This window comes from Chamaea fasciata, unplaced genomic scaffold (genome assembly GCF_029207755.1).
Source record: "Chamaea fasciata isolate MVZ Bird 193981 ecotype frontalis unplaced genomic scaffold, bChaFas1.0.hap1 SCAF_291, whole genome shotgun sequence".
Classification (NCBI taxonomy): Eukaryota; Metazoa; Chordata; class Aves; order Passeriformes; family Sylviidae; genus Chamaea; species Chamaea fasciata.
In genome coordinates this window covers 39,853-57,232 of record NW_027094376.1, presented here as the reverse complement: position 1 = coordinate 57,232, position 17,380 = coordinate 39,853, and the positions used below count along the sequence as shown (strand labels likewise).

Genomic DNA, 17,380 nt, shown 5'->3' with positions numbered 1-17,380 from the left:
AGAGGTGCTGTTGTGAGCCGAGACTTGGCCGGGCAGTCGGTGCTGCCTTCCCTCCATTCAGGATCGGGAAGAGCGGTCGCGTGTGTTGCACAGGGCGTGTGCCTGGCCCCGGGGCGCTGCTAGGCTGCCGCTCGGCACTAGGATCCAACCTGCTGCCTTGGCCGCTCCAGCCCGCTGCCGGCGGTGGTGCCGGGACCGATTGGTGGCCGCGAGTATGCAAAAGGAGCGATTTCCCCTCCTCCCTCCCGGCCGAGGCCGCCATCGGCCCTGAGGGGTTCGAGCTGGCCCCGGGGCGCCCCCTGCAGGCCGGGGGTGCTCCCTGCAGCGCCCCCTGCAGGCCGGGGGTGCTCCCTGCAGCGCCCCCTGCAGGCCGGGAGTGCTCCCTGCAGCGCCCCCTGCAGGCCGGGGGTGCTCCCTGCAGCGCCCCCTGCTGGCCTGGCGTGCTCTCGGCAGCACCCCCTAGTGGACGTGCTCATAAATGCACCAAAGATGAAAAACCAGCCCTGAGCGGGTGGGAAAGTTCTGGTTTTGTGATGTTGTTTGTTCCGTTTTGTTGAGAAAGATGAGGCAGGGAAAGCCTGCAAATATGGTTTCCTGACAAGAAATACTGTAAATATAAAACCTGTGAGGGATATAGAAATGAAAGCTAGCTTTGAGATGTAGGCATGGCATGCAGGAAGACGGTGATTAGTTGGTGATGGGTTGGGTGATAACAGACAAAAAGGAGTTCCAGGGAGTAGCCCTACCAAGGTATAAGGGGAAAATTAGATAAGAAAGTAGCCTTTAGAGTTTAGAATAGATTAGTGTGGTAACATAGTAGTTCTCCTAGGCTGCATGCAAAGTTTGTAAGTTTTGTATCTCGCGCCGGTTGGTTAATGTAAAGTAGAATATTCATTAGAGAAGAAGATATAATGTATGGTGATGGGGTCCTCAGCCCTGCTTTTTGCCCTCTTTGGCCCTTTTGCCCTTTTCCCTTCTTACTCCTTGCTCTCACGCCTTTTGCTTTTACCTCATATCTCTCTCTCCTTGAGGCTTCCCTTCAGCCGAGGCTGGTGGCTGAAGGCAAACCCCCTTTTAACCCACGAGCCTTGCAATAAAACCTCATATTTCTGTAAGTGTCTCAGGTTTGCAGAGTTCCCTGTTTCCTGCCGTCCTCGGATGTCCCTACACCGTTTGTTCTTAAACTTTTCTCGTAAATAGCTGTTATACATTTTCCTGCAATTTTTCCTGGAAACCCTTTATTTTCTGAAATCGTACAAATTTTTCGGCATGGGTCTTCTTTCCATTCCAGGAAGGTTCCCGCTTTCCTTGGCAGACATTTCTTTTTTAAACCAAGACAGTTGACAGGTCCTGGGTTCCAGCATGGATGGGACAAACACTCCAAGAGAAGACACGGCCAGACACAGGGCCACCTCATGCTCTGCCTTTGCAGCCCTTGGGCCACCAAGGGCCCTCCCTCCAGGTGGGACTTGTGGTCACCCGGCCACTCAGGAGCTGGGTTTGACAGATGGGACCCTTTCTCACCCAAAGCAAGGCCTGACCCACCCCAGCCACACACTGGTGTTCCAAAATGTTTCCAGACATCAAACTTTTCCTGTCTGTGACAGCTCACCCTGTGCCATGGCCCGATCCTGACTGCCCTGGAAAAGGGGGAGACTCAGGAACACCCACAGGGCCTTTGTGACATCATCATGTGGAGAGCACAGCAGAGGAGGGGTTTGAGACAGGGCAGAAGAGAATCCAGAGCCTCCTGATGGCTGCTTTGGCCATCAGAGCAATGAAGGTCCAGGGCCCTGCCAGGTTCCTCTGGTGGAGAAAATGTGCTGGGGGAAGGGTCCAGAGTTTATTCCTTGTTGGGGACTTTCCTTGGAAATTCACCTTTGGATTCTGAATCTTGTTGCCGCTGTTGCTGTTGGTTTTGTTCTCTCATTGCTGTTTGCAGGAAACGGTTCTTCTCTCAGCCCTTTGGGATCTTTGCCTTTTGAGCCTCCACTGGCAGGGGGAGGGGCAGATTTTAGTGGCAGCACACACATAGGTGGGGACCCCTGTGTCCCCCACTGCCCCCTTAGTGTTACGGCACAGTCTCAAAGATGTCACTGGGCTCCTGTGGTTTTCCGTGGGGTCCTGGCAGCTCTGCGTAGGTCACCTGCGGTTCCTGGGGGACGGTGACATGGGGGGACCCTGCAGGAGAAACCAGTTGGGGGTACCAAGGGGGGGGGGTGACACCAGTGGGTGAGGTGTCATTGTTCCCCCCACAGCACTGTACTCACGCTGTGCCTGTTTGGTGTTCACGACATGGGTGTACAGAACCTCCCCCTCCTCTGGGGGGGTTGGGGGCTCCGGGGGGGCCCTGTGGGGATAAAGGGGATGTGTGGGAAGGGATGGAGAGTAGTGGAGTGGGTGTAAAAGAGGGGCTACAGTTGGAGACCCCCGCTCACCTTTTCTGGTGCTTCCTGGTGGCTGCAGAGGAAAGAGGGGAAAAATGACTATGGGGTCCCTGGGGCCCTGACCCCTCTCAGGATTCCTGAACCCCCACGGGACCCTCAGTTCCTCACAGGGCCCCCAAGAACTCCTGAAGCGCCCCAGAATTCATGAACCTCCCCAGTGTCCCCAACCAACTCGGTGGCAAGAACCCAAAGCCCAGAAGGGAGAGGGACTCCCCAAAACAAACACAGGACCTCTGAAAGAACCCCCAACATGCCTGCAGGACCCTCCAGCATTCCCCAAACCTTACAGGATTCCCAGCCAAGGTTAGAATTGTAAAACTATGGATGCCGACTTATTGTTCCCTGAATCTGAGGCGCTTTCCACTGCTCCCTGGGACCCCCGTCTCCTCACTGTCACCCACCCAGGCGGTGCCACCGGTGCCAGGTCACAATTACAGCCACAAGCAGGACCAGGAGGAAAAGGGACCCACCAACCCCTGCGGCCACTGCAAGAAACAGAGAAGGAAACATCGGGATCACCCATCACCCCAGGGGTCCCGCACTAACGGGTGACCCTGTGTGACCCCACCTGTGCCCTTGGGTCCCTGCAGTGTCACCTCCAGGGCCAGCTCAGGGCTGAGTGCCCGGAACACGCGGTGCCCGTCCTGTCCCAGCTGGTTGGTGGCCACGCACTGGTAGGTGCCCGAATGTCCCACATCCACGTCCCCAAGCTCCAGGATGGGACCCTGGGCCACCTCCCGGCCGTTGTGCAGCCAGGTGAAGTTGACAGGGGCTGAGCCCACCTGCACTGAGCAGTGCAGGGTCACGGGGTCACCTGCGTGCACCTGGTGTGACAGGGGACCAGGGGTGATGGTGGCATTGGCCACGGGCACTGCGGAGAGAGAGGTGGGTCTGAGGATGGGGGGAGGTGCTGGAAGCCAGCAAGAGGGACAGGGACACGGGGATGAGAGTTTCCTGGATGATGAGGTGGTGAGGCCACCCCCAGCCCGAGGGTCCTGCTTACCAAGGACGGTGACATTTACAGGGACACTCTCGGCCACACTGTCCCCATCACTGACCCGGCAGTGATAGTGGCCGCTGTCATTGTCCCCAACATGGTGCAGCTCCAGGTGGGGGCCGGTGCCCAGTAGTGTCTCTGAGCCCCCTCGGTGCCAGGTGAAGGACAGAGGACCTGTCCCCGTGGCCACTGTGCAGTTCAGCACCAGGCGGTCCCCCAGTGCCACCTGTCCCCCGGGGGGCTGCGCCCACACTGACACCCCCGAGAGCGGGACCCCTGCAGGACAGGGGGGGAGAAACCAGGGGACAGTGAGGGACACGGGGGAGTTGTCAAGGGTCACGGGAACCCCAGGGAGGAAGATGGGGCAGAGATTTGATGGGGGGCTTGGAAAGGAACCCCAAGGAATGATGGGGGGTTCAGGGAGCAGGATGAGAGGGCACCAGAGGGAGGGTATGGTGGGACCTGAGGATAATGAGGGGAGATCAGAGAGGGGTGGGGTTGACCCAGGAACGGGTGACGGGACCCAGTGAGGGCTGGGTGGACACGGAGGGAGACCCGAGCAGTGATGGGGGGACGTGGAAAAACTTGAGAGGAAAGATGGGGGTACCCAGGAAGGGTTGGGGGATTTGGCAAGGGACATGGGAAAGGATGGATGACCCCCAACAGGCATAAGCGGTCTGGGCAGTAATGGGGTGTGGCTGCAGTGAGGCTGTGCAGGCTCCCCGTGCCCGTCCCTGAACTCACTGTGCACTGTGACGCGGAGCCAGGCGCTGCTCTTCTGCACGATCCCCCCCTCAGAGCGCACCTGGCAGCTGTAATATCCCGAGTGGGAGAGCTCCACGGCGGGCATCAGGATCTGTGGGAACACCTGTGGGCCCCCCACCAACTGCCCGTCCCGGTAGAAGAGGTGCTGGAGGGGCACTTGGGGCCGCAGGGGACTGGGGGTGCTGAGGCAGCTGAGATTGAGGGGGGAGCCCTCAGTGAGCTCGGGGGGACCCTCCAGCACCGGCACCGTGAAGAGCTCTGGGAAGGAGAGGGGAGGGGAGGACTGTGACTGAGTCCACTGGGAAGGGGCTTTGGGGGTGTCAGGATATTGGAGATCCAGCCATGGGGGTGCTCACCGTGCACTGTCACTGTCACTGGAGGTGACAATGATGGCCATAAGCCCACCGAGCCCTCGCAGTGGTAGTGGCCTCTGTGGTGCAGCTCCAGGGGGGACAGGGACAGCTTGGCCCCCCTGAGGGCCCACCCCCGATCCTTCCCATCCTGGTAAAATCGCACCCTGCTGACCGACATGTCGTGCATGGCCCGGCAGCGCAGTGTCACCGTGTCCCCTTCCAGCAGTGTCAGGGCTGGCAACTGCAGCACCAGCTGGTCTGTGGGACAGGAGGGTCCCATAAAACTGAGGGGCTCGAGACAGGTCCAAGGTGGGTGCCCAAAGCACATGGGATATCTGGGTGGAGTCTCCATTATGCAAGAGGATCCCAGGGACACCAGGAGCAACCCCATGACACAAGTGTCACCACAGGGTTCCCATCCCACTGGGATGCACTGGGATGTCCCTGAGTGCAGGGGACAAGCTCTTGCCACCCAAGAGTTGTGAGGCCACTCATGGAGTGGAACTCACCCAGACCTATCACGGGGCCACCGTGACCATTTATGATCCCCTCCTCACCATTTAAGACTGCCACGGGGGGGCTGAGCCCACTGCCACGTCTCTGACACTTGTAGGTGCCACTCTCGGTGACAGTGAAGCGGTCGTGTCTGTCCTGCCCCCAGCGTTGCCCGTCCTTGTACCAGGTGGTGGCAACGGCTGTCCCCGAGCCCTGGCAGGTCAGTGTCACCCGGTCCCACAGCACCGCTGGTATCCACGGGGGCTCCACCAGGAGCTGGGTGGTCTGGGTGTCTGTGAGTGACAGGGGACACCAGCCTGCCAAGGCCGCCACGGGGCTGGGGACAGCAGGGTGGGGACATGGCATCCCCTGAGGACTCACCAGCGAGGTCGAGGGTCAGGGCTGGAAGAGAGAAGGGACAGGGGCTGGATGGGGTTGCCCTGCAGGGACAGAAGCACCTGGGGGGTGAGGTGTGCTGTCCATCCCCAAACATTCCCCAAGGGGAACACTGGTGTAGCAGAGAGGTCTTCAGGACAGGGACACCTCCGTCACCCTGGGTTAAGGCAGGACATGGGGACACTGTGGACACCCCATGTTTGCACAGGTCACTTCCACCCAGACTTACTGCACGTGTCCCCACTGCCACATCCCCATGTCCCTGTGCCCATGATCCCATTCCAATGGCACCTGTCCCCATAGCCCATCTGCATGGGACATGGCCCTAGTCCCTGTCCCTGTATCCCTGTTCCCATGTCCCCACTGCTGCCCCAGCCCCAAGGTTCCTTTTGCCACATCCTTGTCTCCATATCTCTATCCCCTTCTTCCTGTCCCCACATCCCAGTTCCCCTGTTCCTGTCCCCACAGCCACCCCAGGGCTCTTGTCACACTGGGGTCCATGCCCATTGAGAGGCACTGCTTTCATTGGGGACCTCAGGGCACCCCGCAGCCCCCCTGTGCCCCCTCCCCACCGGTCTCTGCCTCACCAGGGCCCATCCCCGGGGTGTCAGGCCCGTGCCCGGGGCACTCACCCCACAGGAGCAGCGCCACCTTCCCGGCCATCCCCGTGTCCCCAGCCATGTGGACTGGCTGTCACTCGCTGCTGTGGCCACCGGTCCCCTGGGTGGCGGCTCTTCGGATGAAGAGGAAGGAAACGAGGTCACGTCTTGTCCCCACGTGTAGGTGGCCCTTGATGGGGGCAGGGCGAGGGAAACGTGGAGACACAGTAGGGGACAGGCTGGGGACATTACGGGATAGTCTGGGGGCTCAGTGGGGGATGGTGTTCCCAGGAGAGGGGGCTCAGTGGGGGATGGTGTTCCCAGGAGTGGGGGCTCAGGGCTTGTGGGGATCCAAGGATGGGTGTCCAGGGGAATGGAAGTCCAAGGGAATTGGGGGTCTCCATACCTGAGGGGATTCAGGGATGGGGGTCGTGCAGGAAAATGTTGCCCCAGGGGTTTGGGGTCATGGGGTGTAGGTCCCAGGGTTGGGGCTCCAGGGGAGAAAAGGAGACCCTTGGGAAGGGGGGTTCTGGGGGAAGAAGTAGCCCATGGGATGGGATCAAAGCAATGATGGTCCTGGGCAATGGGAGTCCTGGGATGGGGGTCCCAGGGAGGAGAGACCAAAGGAAAGGGGGTCCCATGGTCGGGTTTCCAGGGGGATGGGGGTCCCAGGGATGGGCAGTGAGTGGCTGGGTGGGCGCGGGGGTCACAGCTCCTTCCCTGGGTGCCTCAGATTTTGGGGTGACTCAGAGCCCAGCACAGCCCCCACAGTGTGCTCATGGCCAGGGGGCACCCCAGGGTGGAGGCTCTGGGTCTGTGCCCCACACACCCCTGGGCTTTTCCCATCCCCCCATTTCCTGACTCAGCCATCCCAGGGAACACCTGAGCAGGTGGGGGGATCCCAGAAAGGGGCAAAGGGGGCTGGGGGGTGCAGGCAGTGGTTGGGGGCTGTGGGGGATGAAAGATTTTCACTTTCTCTTTCCTGCAGAAGAAGGAAGATGCTGAGGTGAGGACATGGGTTCTGTTTTGGGGGACCACATCCAGAGGGGTCCTGCCCTGAGGGAAAAGGGCTCCTCTGCTGTGGTCATGTGTGGGTCTTGTCCCAGGGTTTTGGCCCGAGGGGTCCTCGTTCTGGGGGTGCCACGTCCCTGGGGATTCCTGTCCCAGAGGTGGCACATCCTGGGGGGGCCTGAGCATTCTCCCTGTCCCCAGTGGGGCTCTGTGACCTTTGGGCTGCCCAAACTTAAAGGGGTCAGTTGATACAACCTTGCCCTGATGAAGGTAAATGCCAGCCTAAATTTGGTTGAATTCCCTTAGGCCCATTTGGCTGAGACAAAATTATACAACCGTGAAATAAAAGCAAAAATATTTTCCCAAAAGACCTTTTTTTCTTTTCCCCATAAAAAAATAAACTCACCAAAAATCAAACTAACAATGTAGAAAATGGTCTGGTTGATAGAATCCTTTTAATCATTGCCCTGCCAACAAGTGGCTCACAATAAAAACATAAACAAATCACAGAGAAATGAGACGTTTTGGTTCTCTTTAGGAGCCCATTGGTGCATCCCACAGCAGCGTTCACTTGTGGATAACACAGAGTGTGGAATCTCCCTGAGTGTCCAACAGGTCCATGGGATTGTTCCCTGCCTGCTGGGAAGCAACCCAGCCCATAGGGAAGGCTTTGGTTTGCCCATATTTCGGAACTCTTCCAGTTTTTCTTCCTTCCCACCCTGAAACTTGGTTTACTTCCCATGGCTTCTCCTGACAAAAAGGGAGAAACTCTGTCCATCCTTGGAACAGCGCACAGGAATCCGTGGAAATGGCCGTGTGTCCCTCAGGGTCTGCTTTCCTGGTAAATGCACTCCAGCCTGCCCTGAATTCCCCTGTCTGGGCACTCCCTGCTCCTGCTGGGACACCCCTGTTCCCCAGATCCGTGGGTGGAGCCCCTGCTCAATATTTCCACTTTTCCTTCTCTTCTGGTGTCCACATCCTGAACCCAAATATTCCTTCTGGAAGGTTCCAAAGGGCTGCAGGTTTTGTTCAAGAAGGAGGGTCCTGGTCAGGTTGTTGAGCAGATGGGTGTGGGACTTGCAGAACTTCTTGGGCTCTCTCAGCCCCTCGCTTTTGTCAGGGACAAAATGATCATTTGCTTCATTTCCGGACTGCTGTCCACACAGCTGCCCCTGCAGGGGGGTTTCCACCCCTTCCTGCTCTGAAAACCATCAAAGGCCCTCGCAGAGCCACTGCTTGGGCTCCCATTGACTTTTGAGCTTCTTGCAGGGCTCAGCAAACCACAGCCAGGCCTTTTCCTGCCACAGAATTCTCACCTTTGCAGCAGCTCTAAAGCTGCCAGAATCAAAGCCAAGGGGGCGGGGGGACCCTCAGGTCGTGGCTGCCACCTGGGGCTGGGCAGAGCAGGGCTGGGCAGTGCCCATCCCTGTGCCCTGGGGCTGGGCCATGGCTGGGCCCCACGCTTGGATGGCCGCGGGCTTCAAGGAGGAGGAGTTGGGGCGCTCCTTCCTGCCTGGGGCTCCATTCCCAAGCTGCTCTTGCCAGCTCAGATCCTGCGGGGTACCAGCAAGGATGGAGAAGTTTGGAGCAGGTTTTCTCCCAAAACCCTGTAAATTCAAAGTGCCCCAAGCCCTCAGGTCTGGAACCCCACTGGGGAATAGAGGAAGGATCAGGAGAGAGCAGGGGTAGGCCCCAACAGCTTCAGCCTATCTTGATTTACATGGTCTCAGCCCTGCAGCATCAAATTGGGGCTAAATCAGCCATTTCCATTGAAAAAAAATGCAATTTTCACAGTGCTGTGAGGGCAGTGCCAGAAGGGTTCTCGTGTGTTATGGATGCTGGAGGAAGGATCCGGGGTTTGTTCCTTGTTGGGAGCTTTCCCTGGAAATTGTTTCTTTTGTGAACTTTTTGATTCTGAATCTTGTTTCGATTGCTGTTGGTTTTGTCCTCTCATTGCTGTTGCAGGAAATTGTTCTTGTCTCAGCCCTTTGGGATCTTTACCATTTGTACCTCCACTGACAGGGAGAGGGGCAGCAGCTCCTGGTTTTAGTGTGTTGGTGGTCAGGATTTTTCCTCGTTTTCTTTCTCTCCAAGAGTTTTCTGCCTCTTGTTGCTAAGAGAGAATAAGAGAATAAGAGAATAAGAGAATAAGAGAATAAGAGAATAAGAGAATAAGAGAATAAGAGAATAAGAGAATAAGGACCATCCCTAAGAGATGATGTGAGCTGGCAAGAGCAGGTTGGGAATGGAGCCCCAGGCAGGAAGGAGCTCCCCAACTCCTCCTCCTTGAAGCCCGCGGCCATCCAAGCGTGGGGCCCAGCCATGGCCCAGCCCCAGTGCACAGGGATGGGCACTGCCCAGCCCTGCTCTGCCCAGCCCCAGGTGGCAGCCACGACCTGAGGGTCCCCCCGCCCCCTTGGCTTTGATTCTGGCAGCTTTAGAGCTGCTGCAAAGGTGAGAATTCTGTGGCAGGAAAAGGCCTGGCTGTGGTTTGCTGAGCCCTGCAAGAAGCTCAAAAGCCAATGGGAGCCCAAGCAGTGGCTCTGCGAGGGCCTTTGATGGTTTTCAGAGCAGGGCTGGCCGGAAACCCCCCTGCAGGGGCAGCTGTGTGGACAGCAGTCCGGAAATGAAGCAAATGATCATTTTGTCCCTGACAAAAGCGAGGGGCTGAAAGAGCCCAAGAAGTTCTGCAAGTCCCACACCCTTCTGCTCAACAACCTGACCGGGCCCCTCTCTCTTGAACAAAACCTGCAGCCCTTTGGAACCTTCCAGAAGGAATATTTGGGTTCAGGATGTGGACACCAGAAGAGAAGGAAAGGTGGAAATATTGAGCAGGGGCTCCACGCACGGATCTGGGGAACAGGGGTGTCCCAGCAGGAGCAGGGAGCGCCCTGACAGGGGAATTCAGGGCAGGCTGGAGGGCATTTACCAGGGAAGCAGACCCTGAGGGACACACGGCCATTTCCACGGATTCCTGTGCGCTGTTCCAAGGATGCACAGAGTTTCTCCCTTTTTGTCAGGAGAAGCCATGGGAAGTAAACCAAGTTTCAGGGTGGGAAGGAAGAAAAACTGGAAGAGTTCCGAAATATGGGCAAACCAAAGCCTTCCCTATGGGCTGGGTTGCTTCCCTACAGGTAGGGAACAATCCCATGGACCTGTTGGACACTCAGGGAGATTCCACACTCTGTGTTATCCACAAGTGAACGCTGCTGTGGGATGCACCAATGGGCTCCTAAAGAGAACCAAAACCTCTCATTTCTCTGTGATTTGTTTATGTTTTTATTGTGAGCCACTTGTTGGCAGGGCAATGATTAAAAGGATTCTATCAACCAGACCATTTTCTACATTGTCAGTTTGATTTTTGGTGAGTTTATTTTTTTATGGGGAAAAAAATAAAGTGTTTTGGGAAAATATTTTTGCTTTTATTTCACGGTTGTATAATTTTATCTCAGCCAAATGGTCCTAAGGGAATTTAACCAAATTTAGGCTGGCATTTACCTTCATCAGGGCAAGGTTGTATCAACTGACCCCTTTAAGTTTGGGCAGCCCAAAGGTCACAGAGCCCCACTGGGGACAGGGAGAATGCTCAGGGCTCCCTCCAGGATGTGCCACCTCTGGGACAGGAATCCCCAGGGACGTGGCACCCCCAGAACGAGGACCCCTCGGGCCAAAACCCTGGGACAAGACCCACACATGACCACAGCAGAGGAGCCCTTTTCCCTCAGGGCAGGACCCCTCTGGATGTGGTCCCCCAAAACAGAACCCATGTCCTCGCCTCAGGCTCTTCCTTCTTCTGCAGGAAAGAGAAAGTGAAAATCTTTCATCCCCCACAGCCCCCAACCACTGCCTGCACCCCCCACTCCCCTTTGCCCCTTCCTGGGATCCCCCCACCGTTACCTGCTCAGGTGTTCCCTGGGATGGCTGAGTCAGGAAATGGGGGGATGGGAAAAGCCCAGGGGTGTGTGGGGCACAGACCCAGAGCCTCCACCCTGGGGTGCCCCCCTGGCCATGAGCACACTGTGGGGGCTGTGCTGGGCTCTGAGTCACCCCAAAATCTGAGGCACCCAGGGAAGGAGCTGTGACCCCCGCGCCCACCCAGCCACTCACTGCCCATCCCTGGGACCCCCATTCCCCTGGAAACCCGACCATGGGACCCCCATTGCCTTGGTCTCTCCTCCCTGGGACCCCCATCCCAGGACTCCCATTGCCCAGGAACACCATGGCCTTGATCCCATCCCATGGGCTACTTCTTCCCCCAGAACCCTCCATCCCAAGGGTCTCCTTTTCTCCCCTGGAGCCCCAACCCTGGGACCTACACCCCATGACCCCAAAGCCCTGGGGCAGCATTTTCCTGCACGACCCCCATCCCTGAATCCCCTCAGGTATGGAGACCCCAATTCCCGTGGACTCCCATTCTCCTGGACACCCATCCTTGGATCCCCACAACCCGTGAGCCCCCACACTCCTGGGAACACTATCCCCCACTGAGCCCCCAGACTATCCCGTAATGTCCCCAGCCTGTCCCCTACTGTGCCTCCAGCTTTCCCCCACCCTGCCCCCACCAAGGGCCACCTACACATGGGGACAAGACGTGACCTCGTTTCCTTCCTCTTCATCCGAAGAGCCACCACCCAGGGGACCGGTGGCCACAGCAGCGAGTGACAGCCAGTCCACATGGCTGGGGACACGGGGATGGCCGGGAAGGTGGCGCTGCTCCTGTGGGGTGAGTGCCCCGGGCACGGGCCTGACACCCCGGGGATGGGCCCTGGTGAGGCAGAGACCGGTGGGGAGGGGGCACAGGGGGGCTGCGGGGTGCCCTGAGGTCCCCAAGGCCAGCTGATTCAGTGCATGAGCATGGACCCCAGTGTGACCAGAGCCCTGGGGTGGCTGTGGGGACAGGAGCAGGGGAACTGGGATGTGGGGACAGGAAGAAGGGGATAGAGATATGGAGACAAGGATGTGGCAAAAGGAACCTTGGGGCTGGGGCAGCAGTGGGGACATGGGAACAGGGATACAGGGACAGGGACTAGGGCCATGTCCCATGCAGATGGGCTATGGGGACAGGTGCCATTGGAATGGGATCATGGGCACAGGGACATGGGGATGTGGCAGTGGGGACACGTGCAGTAAGGCTGGGTGGAAGTGACCTGTGCAAACACGGGGTGTCCATAGTGTCCCCATGTCCTGCCTTAACCCAGGGTGACCGAGGTGTCCCTGTCCTGAAGACCTCTGTGCTACACCAGTGTTCCCCTTGGGAAAAGTTTGGGGATGGACAGCACACCTCACCCCCCAGGTGCTTCTGTCCCTGCAGGGCCACCCCACCCAGCCCCTGTCCCTTCTCCCTTCCAGCCCTGACCCTCGACCTCGCTGGTGAGTCCTCAGGGGATGCCATATCCCCACCTTGCTGTCCCCAGCCCCGTGGTTGCCCTGGCAGGCTGGTGTCCCCTGTCACCTGCAGGTGCCCAGACCACCCAGCTCCTGGTGGAGCCCCCGTGGATACCAGCGGTGCTGTGGGACCGGGTGACACTGACCTGCCAGGGCTCGGGGACAGCCGGTGCCACCACCTGGTACAAGGACGGGCAACGCTGGGGGCAGAACAGACACGACCGCTTCACTGTCACCGTGAGTGGCACCTACAAGTGTCAGAGACGTGGCAGTGGGCTCAGCCCCCCCGTGGCAGTCTTAAATGGTGAGGAGGGGATTTTAAATGGTCACGGTGGCCCCGTGATAGGTCTGGGTGAGTTCCACTCCATGAGTGGCCTCACAACTCTTGGGTGGCAAGAGCTTGTCCCCTGCACTCAGGGACATCCCAGTGCATCCCAGTGGGATGGGAACCCTGTGGTGACACTTGTGTCATGGGGTTGCTCCTGGTGTCCCTGGGATCCTCTTGCATAATGGAGACTCCACCCAGATATCCCATGTGCTGTGGGCACCCACCTTGGACCTGTCTCGAGCCCCTCAGTTTTATGGGACCCTCCTGTCCCACAGACCAGCTGGTGCTGCAGGTGCCAGCCCAGACACTGCTGGAAGGGGACACAGTGACACTGCGCTGCCGGGCCATGCACGACATGTCGGTCAGCAGGGTGCGATTTTACCAGGACGAGAAGGATCTGGAGGGGCCCCACATGGGAACCGAACTGTCCTTGTCCCCCCTGGAGCTGCACCACAGCGGCCGCTACCACTGCGAGGGCTCGGTGAGCTTTGGGCCATCACTGTCAGAACCAGTGACAGTGACAGTGCACGGTGAGCAACGCCATGACTGGAACTCCAATATCCCGACACACCCAAAGCCCCTTCCCAGTGGACTCAGAGTCACAGTCCTCACATCCCCTCTCCTTCCCAGAGCGCTTCACGTTGCCGGTGCTGGAGGGTCCCCCCGAGCCCATCGAGGGCTCCCCCCTCAATCTCAGCTGCCTCAGCACCCCCAATCCCCTGCGGCCCCGACTGCCCCTCCTGCACCTCTTCTACCGGGACGGGCAGTTGGTGGGGGACCCGCAGGTGTCCCCACAGCTCCTGGTGCCCGCCGTGGGGGTCTCCCACTCGGGGAACTACAGCTGCCAGGTGCAGTCTGAGGGGGGGACTGTGCGGAAGAGCAGCGCCTGGCTCCGCGTCACGGTGTGCAGTGAGTACAGGGATGGGCACGGGGAGCCCCCACAGCCCTCCCAGGTCTCCCCTCCTTGCTCAACCTTCTGTGTGTTGCCCTGCTTTCCCTGGTCTCTCCCTGGTTCCTCCCAGCACCTTCCCTGGTGCCTGCATCTCTCATCACGTCTGCTCACCCCTTTCCTAGGTGCACCTCTCCCTCTCTGAGGTCCCTCTATTATCCACAGGTCCCACCATCCCTGTCTGGATCCCCAAAACCTTCCCCGTGGTTCCCTTCAACTCTCCATATGTCCCTGCAGTGGATCTCCCACCCTTCCCTGGGGTCCCTTCCAACCCCTTCAAAGCCTCCTCCATCTCTGGGCCCCGTTCTTCCTCCCTGGGATCCCCCCACCCCTCTCTAACCCTTTCTCTCCCTGAGTCCTTCACTGCTCCCTGGTGTCCCCCACTCCTCATCCCATGTCCCCAATCCCTCCTGTGTTCCCCTTGCAGGGGTCCCGCTCTCAGGGGTGTCCCTGTGGGTGCAGTGCCCTGGGGGACAGGTGACACTGGGGGACCACCTGGTGCTGAGCTCTGTGGTGACCATAGGGACAGGTGCCCTGTCCTTCACCTTGGACTGGGGGTCTTGGCCACACTGCTGGGAACGGGCACCCACCTTGAGATGTGGCATGTAGGGGACAAGGACAGCGGCCACAGCAGTGCTGGCCCAGTGATGGGGACAGTGTGGCCGAGAGCCCCACACTGAACATCACTGTCCTGGGCAAGCAGGACCCTTGGTCTGAGGGTGATCCAACCCACAGCATCCCCAGTTCCACACATTCCCATTCCACCCCAAGCCCCCCACACCATCCCCAACCCACCCCAGGTCACAGCCCCCACCACTGGGTGTCACAGCCCAGGGGAACTGGGACCGTCTGGCTCCAGGTATCCCCACTGCCAGGACATCCAGGCCACGGATCCCTAATGCCAGCTGTCACATGCCCCCCTCCCCATCAGGTCACATTCACCTTACTGAGCGTGACCCTCCCAGGGGAGTGAGACCCTTGGGATTGGGGTGATGCCCCTGTTGATATGCCTCATCAGGCCCATCACATCCTACCCATGCCATTCCCTGTCCCCCACGAGGTGACAGCCATCACCACCCTGGGACACAGCAGCCCTCATCCCATCCTCATCCCTCACCCCTCACCCATCACATGCCCTCATCCCACAGCACATGATGACCCCACCACCATGGGGTCACTGTCCTGGGTGAAGGAGACCCTCTGTCTCCAGGTGCCACCCCATAGACTCCCTCATTTCCCCATGCCAGGTGCCAGCCCCTCCTCCTAACCTCAGCCCTGTCTGTGTCCCCGCAGTGCCCGTGGCCAATGCCACCATCACCCCCGGTCCCCTGTCACACCAGGTGTACGCAGGTGACCCCGTGACCCTGCGCTGCCCAGTGCAGGTGGGATCAGCCCCTGTCAACTTCACCTGGCTGCACAACGGCCGGGAGGTGGCCCAGGGTCCCATCCTGGAGCTTGGGGACGTGGATGTGGGACATTCGGGCACCTACCAGTGCGTGGCCACCAACCAGCTGGCACAGGACGGGTACTGTGTGTTCCGGGCACTCAGCCCCGAGCTGGCCCTGGAGGTGGCACCACATGGACACTGGAACAGAGGTGGGGTCACACAGGGTCCCCAGGAAGTTCAGGACCCCTGGAGTGATAGGTGACTCTGACATGTCCCTTCTGTCCCCAGCAGTGGCCACAGGGGTTGGCGTGTCTCTCCTGTTCCTGATCCTGCTCGTGGGTGTAGCTGTGGGCTGGCACCAGTGGAACAACAGGGGTGGGTGACAGTGGGGGCAACAGGGGACCTGGGGAGGTGGGAGGCCACCTGGAATGTGGGGATAATGGGCGGCACCCACAACCCCTGACTTTTGCACTGCTGAGTGCTCAGAATTTTTGCTCAGGATCCTCAAGGATTTGGGGTGGTGTTGGAGGGTCTTGCAGAGATGTTGGGGCTCCTTTCAGTGATGCTGGGGGAATTGGAGGGTCTCCTTCCCTGCCAGGTTTGGGCTTCTGGGAGCTCAGGTGGTCCAGAGCACTGGGGTGGTTCAGGAGTGTGGGGACCGTCAGGGATACTGGGGGGACCTGGGGAGAATTGAGGGCCTGGTGGTGGTTCAGGATTCCTGTGGGTGGATGGAGGCCCCTGGGACTCCAAAGTCACCACTTCAGTTTTCCTTTGCAGATGCCAGGAAGCACCGGGAAAGGTGAGTGCAGGCTCCAGCCATGATACACCTTTTACCCAAACCCCCAGCACCTCCCATCCCTTTCCACACACTCCCTTCTTCCCACAGGGCCCCCCCGGACCCTCTGGCACCCCCCATGGAGGATCCTCAGGCAACCTACTCGGTGCTGCTGAGGCCACATGGGCAACCGTGGGAACCCAGTGACATCTATGATAATCTACAACAAAAGTTGTGACACTCTGGGGAACGGGAGGCACTGGGTGACACTGGGGATGCTCCCTGCATGGCTCCTGTGGTTGCCCCATCCTTCTAAGGGAGGTGGTCATGAGTCAGGGGGAGGCTACACAGGGTGTTGTAATTCTTTAGGGGAATTGTTTCTCCCCTTTGACCCCCTAGAATTTCCTCGCTTTGACCACATGGAAAGACCCTCCATACCTTCCTTGACCTAACTGGCTGAGTGCCAGGATCCTCCCAGAATGGGAGACTGGATAAGACCCCTGTACTTCTTTGTTCTCCCTCTTTGACCCCTGGAACCCTTCGAGAATAAACATCTTGGAATAATCCTGGGGTAAAAGCCTCTTTTGTAATCCTTTGTCCAGTCTCTCCGAGATACGCCTCCAAAGCTTCTCCAGAGCTAGTCCCGGGGGAGGCTGCGAGGGAATATTTCAGTTGGCGCTCACGTGCATTTTATGAAATATTAAAAGCCCACGCTGTAGCTGGACGTCCTGTTAAAAGGTCTCTAAAAGCTACTGAGTAAGTCAACTCCCCTCACACCTATCAGCTGCTTTTTGCACAGCTGCGGGGCGGGGGAAGGGTCGATAGCTTGCCCCCATCCAGGGAAGTCGGCTCGGGACAGGGACTTCTGACACTCTCTACGACCACCCACGATCCACAGGAGATCGGTGAGATCCCTTTCGTGTTGCGGCAACCCCGGAATAGCCCCTAGCTGGGTGGGGAGTTCTCGCCAGTGGTCGTGGAAACCGTGTGCGGCGAGAGTGCGCTAGGACCCAGCGTGGCGGTTTGTAAAACGCAGTCTGGGGGGGTTTTTTTGGTATTTTTTTGCTGCCGGGTGGTCACTCGGCTGGGGTCACCCTGGCCGGCACAGCCCATGTTTCAGGAGTGAACACGGCACGGACCAAGTCCCAGGAGCCAGGCTATGCCAGCAGGACCTTTCCCAGTGCTCCGGAGCCGGTGAGAGCTGAACACTTGGGGTCTCCTGGCCCCGTGACTTTCCTGCCACTCCCTGCTCCAAGCGGGAGTTGGAAAAAGATCATGCTGTGTGGTTTTTTTTCGCGTCAGGAAATAGATATTGGACAGAAAGCTCTTAAAACATCACAAACATGGGTGTCCGCCTATCTGTTCACCGGAAGAGTGTATTAAAACAGCTTAAACATATTTTAATAAATGTCAAAATCCCTAAAAAGTTATTAACCCGTTTTGTCTGCTGGCTGTCAGCTGAAATACCTGATTCTGCCTTGCAGGATTTGAAT

General features: G+C 58.5%; 1 protein-coding gene and 1 pseudogene across 1 annotated transcript; one reads left to right on the top strand and one right to left on the bottom strand.

Moving 5' to 3' along the window:
* Positions 1–1,242: 1,242 nt before the first annotated feature.
* On the bottom strand, positions 1,243–6,134 carry LOC136305121 (Fc receptor-like protein 4). Its single transcript, XM_066208511.1, is given in 10 exon segments — positions 1,243–2,181; positions 2,271–2,350; positions 2,439–2,460; positions 2,849–2,932; positions 3,016–3,318; positions 4,189–4,467; positions 4,566–4,820; positions 5,120–5,411; positions 5,413–5,459; positions 6,086–6,134. Coding segments are annotated over 10 exon segments (1,521 nt in total). The 3' UTR covers positions 1,243–2,071.
* A 5,603-nt stretch (positions 6,135–11,737) lies between these two features.
* On the top strand, positions 11,738–16,427 carry LOC136305125 (Fc receptor-like protein 4; annotated as a pseudogene).
* The last annotated feature ends 953 nt before the right edge of the window (positions 16,428–17,380 follow it).